The sequence below is a fragment of the Podarcis melisellensis genome (assembly GCF_964234715.1).
Source record: "Podarcis melisellensis genome assembly, chromosome: 1".
In the NCBI taxonomy this organism is placed as follows: domain Eukaryota; kingdom Metazoa; phylum Chordata; class Lepidosauria; order Squamata; family Lacertidae; genus Podarcis; species Podarcis melisellensis.
This window is the reverse complement of record NC_138528.1, coordinates 78092481-78110187: the sequence shown is the minus strand read 5'-3', so window position 1 is coordinate 78110187 and position 17707 is coordinate 78092481. Positions and strand designations below refer to the sequence as shown.

General features: G+C 47.0%; 1 protein-coding gene and 1 long non-coding RNA gene across 10 annotated transcripts in view; one reads left to right on the top strand and one right to left on the bottom strand.

Moving 5' to 3' along the window:
* LOC309354492 overlaps positions 1 to 17707 on the bottom strand; it is an 89984-nt gene that overhangs the window by 20067 nt on the left and 52210 nt on the right. The window contains exons 6-7 of one of the 4 annotated variants that reach the window (XR_014162332.1): positions 3259 to 3323; positions 1770 to 2985 (exon numbers count right to left, since the gene is read on the bottom strand). This is a non-coding gene — a long non-coding RNA (uncharacterized lncRNA). Of the gene's footprint in view, positions 1 to 1769; positions 3324 to 3650; positions 4254 to 17707 lie in introns of those variants that run through there. The other 3 variants (XR_014162331.1, XR_014162333.1, XR_014162334.1) reach the window with 3 other exon arrangements.
* B4GALNT4 (beta-1,4-N-acetyl-galactosaminyltransferase 4) overlaps positions 1 to 17707 on the top strand; it is a 179295-nt gene that overhangs the window by 158489 nt on the left and 3099 nt on the right. For all 6 annotated transcript variants that reach the window (XM_081884509.1, XM_081884511.1, XM_081884513.1 and 3 more), the window contains 10 exons: positions 1620 to 1763; positions 3535 to 3644; positions 4318 to 4418; positions 5248 to 5342; positions 6947 to 8231; positions 9801 to 10114; positions 11865 to 12018; positions 13288 to 13360; positions 13452 to 13605; positions 15897 to 16023. In XM_081884509.1, the coding sequence (XP_081740635.1) occupies positions 1620 to 1763; positions 3535 to 3644; positions 4318 to 4418; positions 5248 to 5342; positions 6947 to 8231; positions 9801 to 10114; positions 11865 to 12018; positions 13288 to 13360; positions 13452 to 13605; positions 15897 to 16023 (2557 nt within the window). The remainder of the gene's footprint in view (positions 1 to 1619; positions 1764 to 3534; positions 3645 to 4317; positions 4419 to 5247; positions 5343 to 6946; positions 8232 to 9800; positions 10115 to 11864; positions 12019 to 13287; positions 13361 to 13451; positions 13606 to 15896; positions 16024 to 17707) is intronic.

The window sequence follows — 17707 nt, the reverse complement described above, 5'->3', positions numbered from 1 at the left end:
CGCAGTGGTGCAATTCAGAGTTTATTACGTAAAAAGAGCTTGCCATTTCAGAAGAGAGCACAGTGCTGGAATACTGGAGGTGGTGGCAGAGTTAAATAAAAGGAATTGCCATAAAATTTTATCAAAAGAGCTGCCCTTTGAAAATTAACTCCTTGATAATTAGCCGAATAGCCCTCTTAGGAATATTCTGCTTGGCTTTTTAGTTTTTTGCGAGCACAGTATGTCTTCTGGCCTTATTCGCCAGCCCAGTTTAACAGATCATTTAGTCTGTCAGTTGATGTGTGAGTTCTGAGGTGCCTTTAGCTCTCTTGCTTTACCAGTTCTGAAAGTTTATCCAGGAAGGCTTTGGCTAGAACTGAGAACAACCACCCTGTATTACAGCTGTGAGCCATAGAGCCACAAAAGTGCCTCCCCTCATGTAACCGCAGCGCTGATGTTTTCCCCATGAGCGCCATATCATTATAGCTAGGCTTGTGGAGTCTTTGGCCAGCTCTGTTTTTCTGTACTGTGACTCTGCCATATCAGGTGACTGTGTTTTCCCCTCTGCTTACTAGGATTGAGTGGGAAGACAGATGAAGAGATAGCAGCGGAGGGCAGCCCTTCTAATTTCTTGCACTTCTGTGCTCGCCTTGCTTCAGTTACCTAGTACGGATCTGTGCAAACAGACAGCCTCATCTAATAAACATGACATTAGAGGCAGCCAGCACTTAATTGATATGGCATTTCGTTCCTCCCAGACACCGATGATGTCGTTCCTGGCAGTCTTGTCGTTTCTTGCAGGAGGCGGGGCTGTGCCTTGCCTTTCTGAACACTTGTATCCCTGGAGAAATTACTCCTTGCTTTGCTTTCTGTTTGTTCAGAGGCTCAAATATTTTCAGACTAACCCTGGTGGCGTATTTAGAAGTGGGTAAATGAGAGGCATCTGGAGATCTGTGAGCTGCCAGGCCTGGGATGGCATGAGCTGCTTTTGACCTTTGCTCGGTTGAGATTAGGTGGTTGTCTAACTGACACAGTTGGCACAGGGTTCTCTTTAAGGAAATGGAGGGTGCTAATTCCCTCTGGAGCAGAGGCAAGACTGGGAGGCTGGATAGAGATTTTATGCTGCTTCCGACAGTTGGAGCCTATGACGGAATGTCTCTGTGTAGAGCATATAATGGCCTTGATGTGGCCGCTACATATTAGATATAGCTTTCCATCTCAGAAGCCTTATAACTGTTTTGCTCCAGACTTGGCTCTTGAGAGAAGCCATATCGGTGCCTAATCCAAAACACAGTCATGATGCTCCAAAAAAGCCATGTATTCCTCTTGAAGAATTGAGATATTTAAAGCAGCGTTCTTCCTTCCTACCTTCTTCTTGGGTTTAATAACATAGCAATTCCTGCAGGGGTCTTGGGCATACGTATATCTTGCACCCAGAAACATAACCAACCACACACACACACACCCTAATTCACCCAAGATGTGCTTTCTTCCTTCCTTGATAGCTACACCTGACATTTGTGGGAAATCCTGGAGACAAAAATCCAGCGCTGCTGCTATAACTATAGATGTGAATTTGCCCTTCACTAGTCACCCACCCTCTCTAACCCCTCTCTTCCTTCTCCTCTCCTCCCCTTCAGATGAATCCAGCCTGAAAATGAATGAGGTGGGGCATGTGCCTCAGTCCCTCGCCAGCCACTCTGGCAGCTACCTCTGGGGTGCGCAGAGAGATGAGCATGGAGCAGATATGCTGAAGCCTGACCCTCGGGACACTTTCTTCCTCAGTAAGTGAGAAAGGTCTTCCAGTGAAGTCTGTTTGCTTGCCATTGCAGTAGAGGAAGAGGAATGGAGGTGGGCAGGGAGGGAAGAATGAAGAGGCACTTGTGGCGTTGACTATATTAGCAGGGGCGTGGGGGTTTATGCTTATGCATGCATAAGTGGTCTCAGTTTGGGCAAGAGCTTTGGCATTGGGTCAAGATGCCTCCTTCTAGCTTTTGCTAACACTGCCCTCCTGTCCCAAACTCTAATGACAGCGATGGACAACATGGTGCCCTCCAGGTGTTGTTGGACTACAGTGCCCCCAGCCTAAGCCAAAAGGGCCAGTGATCATTCATTCATTCATTCATTCATTTTATTTGTCTGCCGCTTTCCCACTCGAAGCAGGTTACAACAAAGAAACAGGGATGCATTTCAAAGAAACACTACAAAAACAATGTTATAATATTGTTGCAAAGCAATTGCATAGTAGCAATTTCATCATAACATAGGAAAACCAAAATATAACAACATACCAGAAAAATCACATTTCTATAAACGTAACAAAATTACTTGAACAACCTGCAGCACCAACCAGTAGCAGAAATAACAAGGGAGCTTCACAGTTTCACCTTACTCCTAGAAACACCTCTGCCATGATGTTGCTCACAATCCTTCTCCTGCAACAACACCTTCCAAGAACGAAGGGTGGAGTAGCTGGAAAAGGGAACATGTTGGGGAGTTGTAGTCCAACAACATCTTCAGCATATTGTCATAGAATCAGAACTGCAAGGGACCCCAAAAGTCATCTAGTCCAGCCCCCTGTGTTGGCTCCCTTCGCTGTAAGGAGGGGAAATTGGTGGAGCTCAAGAAAGAGCATATTTGTTTGGAAGCAGCCTACCCATGAAAGAAACACGTTTGGGGAGCATTGTATCCCCCTTACTGTGTTTTGATGCAGGATAGAAAGAGCAGTCAGTCAGTGGAGAGCTAGCTAAATATCAGTGTCTGCAGCAATAGGATGAAGGAGGCATTCATACAGGATATTTATTGATCTGAAACTATGAGACAAGATGATCACCTTTGCATTTGCCAAAAGTGAGACTTTTGAGATGGGGAAGGGAGTTGATTTTTCCAACAAGACTGGATTAATCCTGGTCTCAAAAGAAGGTATGTTGACAGAAGATGGTTCTCAGTCTCCAGGAATGTTGAGTAACACTATAATGAGCTCTTGGGGAGACGGTGGCTTACAGTCTAGATCAAAAGCAGAAGACCTCCAAGATATAACATTGTGGATTAATTCAGCCCAGGCTATCTACAGTGCCTGTGCCTAGCAACATAAAATTATGTGCTAGTGCTGAGAATGGATACTTTTAACAAGTATAAAATTAGCATTTTTAAAAAATCATGCAAATTAGCTTATTTTTAATAATTTGTTCTACAAGTTTTACTACTTAACATTAATTCTGATTTTCTAGCAGTGATGAGAATTGAGCTATGCAGGACACTGAACCTCCTCACACTCACACACACTCCTAGCAGAAATCTTAGGCCTATCTGCCTCGCCCTTAAGCTTGTTCTGGACTCTTCCACTAAAAAACAAATCAGGAGATCACATGAATGAGTGTTACAAACAACAACAAAAACAAAACAAACCCTCTTCATGGAATACTAGATGCCAGGGAGAAGAATGTCTGGTATTTATGTAGCAGTCCAGAGAGTAACAGTCTAGGCAGGTGGACTCAGGAACCTCTGGGTTTGATCCTGTGGCTTCTTCCTCTTGCTTAACTGCCTTTATCTCAGCTCCCCAGATCGAGCCGTCCCACGTGGAGAATGTGCTGGTGCCCTGTGCTTACAGCCCCACATACGTGGTGAAGGATTTCCCTATTGCCCGCTATCAGGGCCTGCAGTTTGTAAGTGTCCCCATATGGGCTTTATAGCCTAGCTTTCTCTCTGTCCATGGAGAAGTATCTCCACTACTTTTGCCATCGCTCATTCCTATGCACCTGTAACACAGCACATTGCCCTGCAGTGGGGGGTGGGGGGCAGGCTATGCCTGCAGTGCTCTGGGAACCAAATTCAAAAGACATTATTGCTGGGTCATTTTGGCCAGCAGCATTAGCAGATTTTTTTTTAATAACAGGGACTGAACTTGAAACTAGTGCACCATAAAAGATGGGGATTTGGGGGCAAGATAGAAGGATGGGGCAGGGACAAAGAAGGGAATGGGTAAATAACTGTGCTGGCTGCCAGCTGAGCACTTGTAACCCGACCAAAAGCTTCTTTGATTCCTATCAAGCACAGAATGCAGTGGTGGGAGCTTGATTCTGAATGAATAAAAAAACCACAAAGGCAGATTTCAGAATCTACGTCACAATGTTTAGGCGTGTGCAATTCTCACCACTCCTGGGTCCAGCTGGTAGTGTTCGTGCCCATGGCCTGCCGCCATGTGTTTTCTGGGATGGGCCCCAGGAGCAGCTTCTCCTTCCTGCCCAGTATAATTCACCCCTTTCCTCCTCCACCTGTAGGAAGTGGAAACATACCTACTTTGCTGTGACTCTTCTCACCAGGTTGCCCCTCCCACAGGTCTACCTCTCATTTGTTTACCCCAATGATTTCACCCGGCTTACGCACATGGAGACGGAGAACAAATGCTTCTACAGGGAGTCTCCGCTCTACTTGGAAAAGTAAGTGTGAACCAGGAAGGGCAGTAAGGAAGCTGACTGCCAAGAGCTATCAGAAACCCATCAGATGTACTTTGTTGGGGGTGGATAGATTGCAATCTCCTGGCAGATTAAGTGTCAAATGTGAAATCTAAGGTGCAGCAAACATGAATGGGGACCCTAGGACCATAGAAGGGTTGGTGGTGAACCTTGTGCTCTGTGAGTTGGTCACTGTTGTTTGCCATTGGGGATGAGAAATTTTACAGGAACTACAAAGTAGTCAACCTAGGGAAGGAACTTTCCGTTGCGGCTCAATTGGAATTGGCAAGAGGGGAAGAGAACTCAGTTCACATTTATTGGCCCTCTTTCCCTGACATCCATAACTGCTCTGAGTCATAATTGATCTTGATTTCAAAGTCAAGTCTCTGGCTTTAGTGTTACCTCCCACCTTCCATTTTGTAATCTGTTTCAACTGCATGCAACTCTGTGGCAAACATGACCAATTTGTGGTCTCTTCTACGAAGGGGTTCTGAAGCTTAACTTCAAGAAGAGACTCTTGCCATCAATATTATGTATATGTCTGCCGCTTTCTACCTCCATAAGAGACTACTTCATGAATCTAACAGGGCCCCAAAAAGCTTATACTACAATGCATTGGTAGTCTTCAAAGTGCCACCAGACTGTTGTTTTTACCACAACTGACTACAGTAGTATGTCCCTTTGGAATCTGCGAAAAAGGAGGCTGGGTGCCTCTTACAAGGATTCCCTGCTAAGCAAAAGCCCCCAGGCTTATCCTTGAGCAACACAGGTGTGGGTGTGGGTGTTATCTGAGACTTGTTGCTTGGCCCTCCAGATTTGGCTTTTACAAATACATGAAGATGGACGAAGAGGAAGAGGAGGAGGAGGAAGATCCACACCAGAGAGCCTTTCTCTTCCTGAATCCTGAGAGTAAGTAGTCTTTGGGAAATACAGCTTCCTCCAATCGGGCAGGAACCACACTCTGATCTCTGTCCATTTTATGAGCAGCTTCTGAAGTGTGTGTGTGTTTATGTAAACAGAGGCTGGAATCCATCAGGGATTCTCTAGCTGTGATTTCTGCATTGCAGGGGGTTAGATTAGATGACCCCCGGGGTCCCTTGCAACTCCACAATTCTGTGATTCTGTGTGTTTCGGTGGTGTTAGAACAAGCAAGTCTGTTGTGCCACCCACTTACAGGGATTGGAGTCCCAGGCAGGTTGTGTCACGGCAACAGATTGCTTGGTGAGGATGGGAGAGTAACTGCAGGCAGCTATTCACCAGCCTGGCTCCTGAATGCATTTACAGAGATTCTTTATTTTTTGTCGCTTTGATTTCCCTTGTGGCTCCTATGCGAGAAAGCTGCCATGAGATATACCGTATTTTTTGTGTATAAGACTATATCCCCCCCTATTTTTTCAAGTTTAAAATTGGGGGTCGTCTTATACACGGAGAGTGCATATGGGGGATTTCTTTATTTGGAGTCCCAAAAAATAGGGGTCATGTTATACACAGAAAAATACGGTACCTATTGCCAAAGACTGGAATTCTTGGGGTTTATGCCCTGGCTACCTCCATTAAAAGGGGCATGGACAAAGTCACTGCCACCACTGAACACCTGGGAAGAAGAGTATCTGGTTCTTGCCATGTTCTGTGGGGAGTTTTCTGGTATCTTTAGCAGCTTCCTAATCTCTGCTGACAAAATGCCTCTCTCCCACCTCGACCTCTGCAGGCGACCTCTGCAATCCAGAGGCAAGCTGTCCAAGGGCCCATCTGTGCTGAGACCAAGCTTGTGAATACCTTGAAATGCAATCAGTACTCCCCCCCCCACTCCAAATCTTGTTTGTAGCAGCAAGAATATTAGACCTTTGCCATCCCTTTGATATGCAGCCTTGACTCTCCTCAGTTAATTTATGTGATTTTTACTACTTAGTATGGAGGAAATTCTCTCTCGATTCATCTGGTTGAAATGTACAAAGGATGAGGGCAGGGCTATGCCATCCAAATGCCTTGTTAAGTCCCAAAGAGACCCAAATTATGCGTTTAAAATTAATTATTCAAATCCGCACGGCGTGTACACATTTTCCCATTTTGCATGAAGTCATTTAGTTAATTTTGATCCTACAGACTGTGCTGACCAGCACCAGGGGTAGGGAAAGAAAGGTCATTAGGGATGTGTAGGCCAGAGAACATAACAGGAGGCCCTGAGGAAAGGGCAGCTAGACATGGAGGAACCATGCGTGCTCAGACAAAGCATCACTCCCTCAATACTAGAGACATTCACAGACACAGCCTGCACTTTCCCCAATCTATTTCAGGGTCAGACCTCATGCCATGGTGGTACACAGAGACTTTGCTTACCAGTACCCAATACTCACCCTCCCCTGCTTTCTGTTCCAGGCCTTCCCCCAACCCCTTCCTTCCTCAGCTGCCTCTTGCCTTAGAGTCCTCCAAACCCTTCTTGCCTTTGAGTTTCCCCTGCACTTGGGCATGTTACCCATGAGACTTTATCTGCTCTGCTGCTGGTTATTTTCTAGATTTTCTTGAAGAGGAGGAAGAAGGAGCCGACAGTCCTGAGCCCACCGATCCACTCCCTGAGGACAAGGACAAGAGCCTGGGTGTTCTGGATCCAAATGTGTTCACAGGGCTTCAGAGGAAAGAGAAGCCCCTTGTCACAAAGGATTATGGGAATGACGTGGACTACTATGCCTTCAACCAGAAGCAAAAGAGGTTTAATGAAGAGGGGACCCTGACTGGGCAGCCTGTTTCTACAGGTACAAATACTGGACCAAGCCAGAGTCCTGTGACTCAGTCAAAGGCATCCCAGGCCTACGAGAAGGCAGCCCCTTTTGGGGAGCAGGTGGTTCTCTATGGCCGGTCCCTCAGCTGGGCGCAGAATGAGGAGGACGAAGAGGCCGGAAGGAAGGAGGGCGAGCTGGGGCTGCTGTTGCCACCTAAGCGAGGTAGCTCCCTCGGCCTCCAGCCTCGCCTCTCTGTGCCTTTCTTTGCTGGGAAGGCCAAACAGCAGAGCCCGAAGGAGGAGGGGCAGCCCAAGAAAGAGACCAAGAAGCCCCCAGACAAGGTGTACGTGACGCGGCTGCAGCCCAGCAAGAAGAAGGCCCCGTCCCAAAAGGAGGCTTTCCCCGGAGTCTTTCTCTACCCCAAACTGCCCAGGAAGGTGCACTTGAATTCCAGGTTCCCTCAGCGGCGGCCTGCTCCCTCCAGCAAGCTGCACACCATCCCTGGCCATAGGACCCCTTGGCTCACTGGCAATACCTCCAAAGAAACAGACCCTTCTAAAAGGAAAAGCCAGCGGGCCAGCAGGAAATGGGAGCAGCTGTATGACCAAGAGGCTCCCAAGGCCCGAAGGAAGCAGAGGGTGCCGCCCAGTGCCTTGAGCCTGCCTGCAGAAGGGCTCTTCAGCCAAGAAACCTTTGAGGTCACCACTGCGGCGAGGACCACCCTGGATTACAATTTCTCTGAGGTAGTGTTGCCTGAAGGCGTGCGAGTGACGTCCTTCCTGCGGATGTCTGAGATGACAGAGTCCCAGCAGGAGGAGGGCCCAGAGAAGGCCCTGGGGGAGGAGGCCGAGGAGGAGCTGTCCGATTACAGCTACGAGAACTCTGAGCTGCAGCAAAGCTGGCTGGAGGACTCCATCAACTGGCAGAGGACGTTCAGCGTCAGCCCCGTGGATTTCGAGCTGCTGCGCTCGGACTGGAACGACCTCCGGTGCAACGTCTCGGGAAACCTGCAGCTGAGCGAGAGCGAGGTGGTGGACGTGGTGGCTCAGTATATGGAGAAGCTCAACGAGAAGAATGGCGGGTAGGAAGGGAGAACTTGGGTGTGGAGGGGACAGTGTCTATACAATAGGCAAGGGCTGAAATGCGGACCCCATGCCCACCCCTTCCACTCAGGAGACATACAGAGAGTAAAACAGCTTACCCTTTGGGAAGATGTTGCATTCACTTAGGACAGCTGGAAGCTCTCCTCTGATCAGTGGGCAAGGGAGTAAATCAGCAGATATAACTGAATTGAATAGTAAGGTAAAGGTAAAGGTACCCCTGCCCGTACGGGCCGGTCTTGACAGACTCTGGGGTTGTGCGCCCATCTCACTTAAGAGGCCAGGGGCCAGCGCTGTCCGGAGACACTTCCGGGTCACGTGGCCAGCGTGACATCGCTGCTCTGGCGAGCCAGAGCCGCACACGGAAACGCCGTTTACCTTCCCGCTGGTAAGCGGTCCCTATTTATCTACTTGCACCCGGAGGTGCTTTCGAACTGCTAGGTTGGCAGGCGCTGGGACCGAGCAGCGGGAGCGCACCCCGCCGCAGGGATTCGAACCGCCGACCTTTCGATCGGCAAGTCCTAGGCGCTGAGGCTTTAACCCACAGCGCCACCTGCGTCCCGAATTGAATAGTAACTGAGGCCTAACACTACCCCTGGGAAACGGAGGGGCAGATGAACTCTTGGGGTAATTGTGACAAAACAGATAACGTTTGCACAGAAGGACTCCGAGAAATCAGGCTTCTACTTAGTCTTTCTGCTTGCTGTAAAGCAGAAATCGGCCTCTAGTTCGATCCAGCCAGAACTACTACTTCTGAACTACCAGCAGATTCTCCTAAGTCCCACTTCTCACAAACCTATGCCCTTGTTCCTCCTACCTCTGTTAAGTTGTGAGGCACACAAACAACCTGCTGCTTTATTGAAGGCCTCCCCATTTATGGAAATGCCTAAAGAATCCCCCTGTGAGAGAGCTGTGGAACTCCTGCTTTCATAGACACTGTTTCTGCTGATTAGGCCTGTTTGGAGCAGGGCTAGCCTACGCAAAAAGATTATTGTTCCTGTATTCCCTGTAGCTGCTAGGGGAGCATTCTGTGTGCATCGGGGTGTCTCCTAATCTGCCCCTACAGATCCTAAAACAAGGAGAAGTGTTCCTGGAGTGGAGAAGGGCCCCAGTGAGAGCACATAGCGTGCACGCAGTGCCTCAGGTTCAGTCCCTGGTGTCTCCCATTCAAAGTGGCAGTTCAGGGAGCAGATGATGGGAAAAGACCCTTCCCTGCCTGAAACCCTAGAGAGCCACAGCCAGTCAAGACTAGACAGTTGGCGTGAACATAACCTGACCAGGCTCATATCGCCACACCATACATTCAAACCACATGGCTTTCCCCAAAGAATCCTGGGAACTGTAGTTTGCTAAGGCTAGCTCTGTGAGACTGGGGAAACCCAGGCAAATGGGGGGGGGGTATAAATAATAAAATTATTGTTGTTGTATGGGGGATCCCATATACTTTAAATGTACGGCCTGAATGTGATCCTGGTGCAAGGTAGCTTCTTGCGATGAGGGTATTTGGTCTAGGCCGGGACTGCGTCAGCTTTCCATTCTCCCACTCACAGCATCTACACCCTCTTGAGGATCATCAATGTGGAGAAGAGGCGAGACACGGCCCGGGGCAACCGATACCTGATGGAGCTGGAGCTGATGGAGAGAGGCCAGAGGACTGTGCGGCTCTCAGAGTACATCTATGTCCTGCTGCACCAGGGAAAATCAGAGGACAGCACTGAAGTGAACCCCGAGGGGCCTGCGACGGTGTCCACTGAATCTCAGCCATCACCTAGTGCCTGGAGCCTGCTCTATGGGAAGCCCATCCTGTGCCGACCTCTGCGGCTTAGCTGGAGGCACAATGTTATGGTGCATTTTGTGGTGCCAGGTAAGGGATTGTCCCATAAATGAATGGCTGCTTTTTTAGAGACTAGTGGAATGAAGGGTGGGTGGCAAAACAAGACTGGCAACCACCAACAGTGGCTTTTTTTAAAAAAAGTGTGCTGAAAGTGGTTTGAGAGATGCCTTCCTTTCCCCTGCTGTATACATATATTCCTTTTGTTTTACCATCACCCCTGCTCAGACATGTTTTGCAGTTTCTTTATAACAATGTAGCCGCCTGCAAAACTTGTTTTACCAGAGGGGAAATTGGGTTGAGTCTGCATATCGCAGGCAGCGATCCTTCATTCATTCTGCCTTCATTTCTCAGGGCAGGGGGTAAGGGCATGTCTAAGATTTGCTTGGGACCTTGGCCCAATTCATGGGTTACTCAAGGGACAGCGTTGCTGCCTCTCCACTGTTGTTCCCTGGGGCACTCGGGTGACAGATGAAATGAGAAGATGTTTTTTGTGTGTGTTGTTGTTTTTTTACAATATATCTGAGCTGCCATTCATCCTGTTGATTCTGTGTACCATACACATTTCATACAAAATATAACAAAAACAACTTCCTTTATGACAGTGGACAAATGGACAGGCTATAAGGCTATAGAAACTAAAAGCAGGGTGAGGCAACGTAACCCTTTAGAATCCCTTGATAAATAAAAACATCTTAACCTGACACTACAAAGACTGTATTATCAGCACCAGGTGTACCTCTTTGGGAAAATCACATGGGAAATACCTTTATCCATACCCAGTTGGGAAGCTAGTTCAGGAACTGAACTTCCCATAAGATCCCTCCCTCCCACAAGATTTCCTCATTTTGTAAACTATAAGACTACTACAGAATACAGATGTGAGGCATTCTGGCTTTCCCCCAATAAAAAGGCAGTCAAGAGGCCATGGTGTTTCACTTACTTATAGTCAGACAGCTCTGTGTACCATGTCCCCCCCCCCCAAAAAAAGCAACAAGCCAAGTCCTGTACCCCTGGGGGAAAGATAAAACCTGTGGCAAATTAATTAAAATTTGTGACTGTTTACACATACAAAAACCATATTCTGTGATGAGAATGTGGATGTGCCAAATATATGCCATGATCTGGAGTTAAGGGTGAGCAGCGAGGTGGCTACGTTTGGGGGTAATACCCAATGTTTCGGGATGCGAAAGACAAAAAGGAATTGCAAAGAGCTCCTAGAGATGCTCTCCACACCAGGGGGATGGGCATTAACCTGACAAATTCTGTTCAGTGTAAGTGTTGGGAGGATATCCTCATGCTGGAGGATAAAGCTGTCACGGCTATCATGATGGATGTATACTACATCCGAGTCTAGGATCAGAGACAGCATGTCTCTGAGAACCATTTGCTGGGGAACAGCTGTGGGAGAATGCTAATGTACTCAGGTCCTGCTTGTGGACTTTGCAGAGGCATCTGGTTAGCCCCTGTGGGAAACAGCAGGTTGCTGGACTGGCTGGGCCTTTGGTCTGACCCAGCAGGGCTGCTCTTAACTATATATTTGTATTCACTCACTGTGTAATTATTCCCTTCTTCTGCTCGCCGAATGCTGAATTGCCACAGGCTGAATGCCACTGAAGTTTTGGCTATGCTTGAAACACATGCTGAGAGTGTTATTCTCTTGCCACTGCTGATATGTGTCCACATAGATCATACGAGTCTTTTGTTATGAAGATGCTCCCCCATCAACATGGGACTGAGCGTGCTTACAAATGCTAACAGCCTGTTTTCATAACTTGCACAGTTAAAAACCAAGCACGCTGGGTACAGCAGTTCATCTCAGACATGTCTAACCTATACTTGAAGACCAAGGATGCCAACTTCAACGTTATCCTGGTAGACTTTGATAGTGACGACATGGATGTGGAGAAGGCACTTCAGGAAGCTCACCTGCCCAGGTAATGCAAGGAACATTGGAAGCTCTGGAGCCTGTCTCATTAGGTTTCTGTGCCTGCACAACTCAAGTCTTGAAGCCACCGCTGCTTGATTTCTGAGCTGGACCAATAATGATATCCAAGCGCATTACTTTGGATGATACAGTGGGTACAGTTGGCCGCTAGGTAGATAAATAAAGCCATTTAAATTATCTACAGCTTTATTTCCTCTCCAGACTTTTCAGTACTGTGCATGACTAGCCTGCTTTTTACCTGTCTGTAAACATGAGGCTTGAAGAGCAAATGGCAATAGCAGAAATGCCCTAGATCATGTGTGTATGGAAAGAGGGGGCAACGATAGAACCATGCCTGCTGAAATCAGATGCCCTATTAAGCATATTGTGTCTGTGTGCACACTGCCCTTGCTACATCCATTTCTCCATTCAGTCTGTGTTATGATGATGTCTTTGCTTTATGAGTTGTGACCAAATACCAACCTGATTACTTAATCTGCAAATAATATCCTTACGGCTTCAAGTTTCAATCAGTTTAATTGGTAGATTAAGACTGCAACTCTTAGCACACTAGAGAGTAACCCCCCCCACCTGAAAAGAATGGCATTACTTCTGAATTGGCATACATAGATTTGCACTGTAATGGACTTTAAACTTTGCATTTTAAACGAGATCCTTTGCATGTTTGCCTGTAAGTAATCCCTCAGAATTTCATGGTACTTCTTCCCAATTAGGTGTGCAACCATAGTTGATTAATCAGTGACAGACCACTTTAACTAGTGGGCCTCAAAGTTAAAGGACAGTTATTCATTTGCTGAGTCTCTTTTCATTCAAGCATGTTACTAATAAAGAACCAGAAAATATTGATGTTCCCTTCTAAAAAGAAGGAATAATCTATTTCCCCCCATTAAATTGCAAAGTATTGCAACCCTTTCAACAGCTCTAAAATGTATCCACGTTGAGGCTAGGGTAACATGCAAATTTATTTAAATATACTTAATTCAGTTGAGTTAAAGGTATATCATTTAATCAACTAAAAATATGTAACTGTCTCTAGCCTGCCTTGATTGTAGTTTGGTGTTTTCCTTCAGCTGGTGGGACTCATATCTGTTTCTACCTTTCTGGTATTTGGAAGTCCCTGGTGGTTAGAACCAGGTTTCAAAAGATGCAAAAACAACCCCACAACTTTGGGCTTACACACACAAAGAGAGAGAGACAGAGAGACACACACAAGAGAGAATCTCTGCACCTATTTCACTGGTGTGCATCTTCTTCACAGATACCAATACTTGAAGCGCACAGGAAACTTTGAGCGCTCAGCAGGACTGCAGGCCGGAGTTGACGCCATAGAGGTGAGGACCGAGGGCAAAGGGGATAGCTGTTCCCAAGACTGCTTCATACCTGATTGTCATGGCTTGTCTGTGCCACTCTTTGATCCCTCAGGATGGCAGCAGTATTGTGTTCCTGTGTGACCTGCACATCCACTTCCCCCTCAACATTCTCGACAGCATCCGGAAGCACTGCGTGGAGGGAAAGCTGGCTTATGCGCCCATTGTCATGCGGCTGGGGTGCGGGAGCTCACCGCGAGAGCCCAATGGTAAGTGAAACACGTCTGGCTGCTGAGGAAGTGGAGGAGGCTGGACTGACTGACTGAATGAATGAATGAGGCAGCATGGCTACATTCCTCACATAGCCAGCTTAGTGTTGGGCAGCAAAAATTTGTTAAATAGCCAAACTGCTGGCACAATAATTGTGCCCTTGTTCCCATCTAGCCCTCTTACAGGATGCCTACAGACACACAACACAGATCGCTGAGATCACCTGGAGGAGTGCTGTTAATTGTCCCCCAATTGGCCCCAACTAGACGTTGGGCATCTAGTGTTGCCTGTCCAATGCTGTGGAGCCCTCTTCCAACACAGATTTGGCAAGCCACCTTCACTTTTAATTTTCTTGGAAGTCTCCTGAAGAATTTTTATGCCAACAGGCCTATGCAGCTGCTTAAAACTTTCTTGTGCAGCCAGTTGTTTTAATGATTGTTCTGCACTGCTTTTGGTGCTTTTAAATTTTTTAAAATTTTAAAGCATGTTTTTATATTGCTGTGCACCACCCTGTGTGAGGGCAGGATGTATGTTTCATAAATAAATAGAAATAAATAAAAACCTCTTATCTGAAACCCTCCTTAAAACTTCACTCTCATTGCAAGAGCGGAAATAACATGCAGGTTGACAGCTGCTCTGTAGGCTTCAGCTCAACCTCTTGTGGCTCCGTCAGGGAAGTTTTGTATCCCCTTTGCAACCCAGCAGAGAAAAGCCAGACCATTTGCCTGAGGGGTGCACCACAAGTTCAGAAAAGAACCCAGGAGTCTTGGGCTCTGACTCTCCTGCTGGGAAACCTAACTTGGCTGCTCTTCTCTAAATGGTTTTGACAAGAAAAGCCCTGAATAGTCACGCTGCCAAAGTGAGACTGTGGAGAGAGATTCAGCATGTGTGGGGATGTGATAGCAGTAGAAAGCAGCAGGGAAGTGTGTGTGTGTGTGTGTGTGTGTGTGTGTGTGTGTGTGTGTGTGTGTTTGTTTTAGAGAGAAAGCATACACCAAAGTTATGATTTTTAATACCTGGTGTTATTAAATTACTATTGTGTCAATGGGTCCATATATTTTATCTGAAATCTTCAGGCTATCTGGACTTTGTGCAGTAGGCATTCCTTTTTTGCCAAGTACTTGTCACTTGAAATCTGTTTCATATTTTTGACCACTGTGTTGAAAATCTGGGGCAGAAGAGCCCTGGAACAGATTGGGCAGCAGAGTGAATATGCTTGCCTTCTCCCAGGGCTCTGACTTTGTTAAAAACTGCTGCCAGTCAGCACAGACAAGGCTGTCTGGGTCAAGTGAAGCTGGGCAGGTACTGGAACAATGTGTGGAGGCACTAATGGGTTGGATGAGGGACAGTAAATGGAAGCTAAACCATGGTGAGATTGAGCTGCTATGGATTGGTGGTTCCTGGGACCAGGAAATAGGAATGTCTGTTCTGTACAAGGGTGCACTGCATCACTGGGACAGGTGCATAGTCTGGGGTGGGGGGGACTCCTGGATTTTACTTTACCTGGACAGGAATAACCCAGCTGCAGCAATCCAGGTACTAGTAAGCTCCTGCAATCAGCTCTATGTGAAACTGCCCTTGAGGATGGTCTGGAAACTGCATTTGGGGCAAAATAACAGCAGTCAGAGTGCTAATGGATATGTCTGCACAAGACCATATAACACTGGTTCTCAAAGACCTGCGCTGGCTGACTGCATGTCACTGGGCCTTGTTTAAAGTTTTAGATGTAAGTCCTAAACGGCTCAGGACCTGGAGATCTGAAGGAGCGCTTGGTGTTGGCTGTAGAAGGTTCTTCTGCAGTCCCCTTGTTAACTGGAATCAGGTAATCTGGGACTTGCCAGAGGACCTTCTTGGCAATTCGCGCCCTAGTGGTGGAATCATCTCCCCACTGAGCATGTTGGGGGAGGGGCAACATGGCCCTGTTGTTTGTAACAATAGATAGATCAATGCTTTTTCTTTGTATTTTCCTTTTTTGTTTTAATTGATGCTTGTATTTTAAATTGTTGTACCTTGCCCTGAAATCACTACTGAAGGGGGGGCACAATATAATTTGTATAAACAATGAATAAAGAAGAATAGAAACAAGTCCTGGTTTCGCAGAAGTTCATCTAATTAAAGTTATCTCTATACGTGTTTTGAATCCACATGAGATAATATTTGCTGCCAGCAGAGGACAGAGTGGCTTCTTTGGGTAGCAAAATGGATGGGAGACCAGAACTGTCTAGGCTCTCAAGCATAGCCTTGCTTCCATGTCAAGATCCCGGCAACATTCTTGGTTCATTTTTCTCAGGCTACTGGGAGGTGAATGGCTTTGGTCTCTTTGGGATCTACAAATCTGACTTTGACCGAATTGGTGGGATGAACACAGAAGAGTTCCGGGACCGCTGGGGTGGAGAGGACTGGGAACTGTTGGACAGGTGAGATTTCTGGGATGGCCCAGAGCCCCAAAATCCCCCAGTGCTGGGTAAAGATCTGGTGCAGGACAAGGCAGGTTTATTGACTCTGGGTACATAGCTGGCAACATTTGGTGTAGAGATGAGGATCTTGAGGTCTACTGCACTTTGCAGAGGCGTCTGTCACAAGTCAATGATGTCATATGTGCAGGCCTCAACATATCATGGTTCAAGATCCCTGTTGCCATCCCTGAGCAGGGTGGGCATAATCAGCACCACACAGACAAATTTAATGCCCTAAAATACTATTATGTTTATGTTAAGGAAGAAGGTGATATTCTCTAGCATTCTAGCCTCTCCCCCACTTTTATTCTTTCCTCTCTCTCTTTTTTGAAGGACAACAAAATTAACCCTTTCCTTCCCCAACAACAATGTTCTAACCTTTTTTAATGAAATTCTTTGGAGGTTGTGTTTTCTGCTGCTGCACACACACCTACCTACATTTTTAATTGAGAAGGGGCAAACTGCAGCACAGCCTCTCTCTCACCTGTCAACGCAAAGCTGTACCGCCCCTCCATCTATTGGATGTTGTTCAATTGACTTTGAAAAGGGCCTGGGGCTTTCATGCCAAATCTGAAATGTGATTGGAGCCTCTGCTGTGACTTTGCAGAAATGCCCTGAGGCTGTTGGTCTACTTGAAGATTTTTTCATTTCAAGATGTGCCACCAATTCCCAGTTCCTTGTTGTAGTGTTCAGAAGGCCGGGATGCTGCATTCACCCTTGATTTTAACCTCTGCTTAACAAAGGGGAAGCCATTCACCCCAAGGTTTGCACAGGAAACCTGCAAGGTCTCCCTGTCCCTGACGTACACTGGGAGAAGTGAAACCCTATCCCCTTAGTTGTTAGATGACTGATATATATATTCTTCAAAGAATAATGAAAGATCCAAAACCGGGATTTCCTCATACTTATCATTTATTTCTTACATTTATAGGCTTCCTTTCAACCAATCTGGTAGAGCTATCAAATTATCAAAATGTCTTTAGAAATTTAACCATGTAAATTGATTTTAAAACTTGCATGCCAACATTGCAGGGTCACATAACTCAACTGAGGGCCCTTCGATTGCTGCAGTCTTAGAACAACCTCCTAATTTTCTTTGGGGTGCTGCCAGCACACAGCAGAGGCAGGGGCCTTTGCCCCCCACCAGTGAATTTTGGCCCCTTCTGCTCTTCCACCGAGAGAGTCATAAAAGAAAAAGCATTGTTTATCTGTCCTGCAGAACTGGCCCCAGTGAACTGTATCCCTAGCACCAGGTAGTGTTAGAAAAGCAAAAGGCAACACTTTCAAGGCTTGTCTGTATGACCATGTCTTTTATGAGTGGCTCAGCCTGGAAACATGGTGAGGGAGATGCCACCATGCCATGTTTCATGTCATTGTGAGATCTGTCATTGTGAGGTTACTTTTGAGATCTGGTGCATTCAAAAATGAAGGGGAAATGTGTGTGCGTCCTAGGGAGCGAAGGCGCCATAGCCCCGCGACCCTCTCCCGGCTGGAGAGGTGACGCGTGACTATGGCAGGAGCCTCTCCGCTGTACCTTTCCGCTGCTCCCTGACCTGCTCTTTGGGGCTGGTGGTGGGCTTCCCCCCGCCAGCCCCAAAGAGCAGGTTGAAAGGAACCTGAAGCCTGGAGAGTGAGAGGGGTCGTT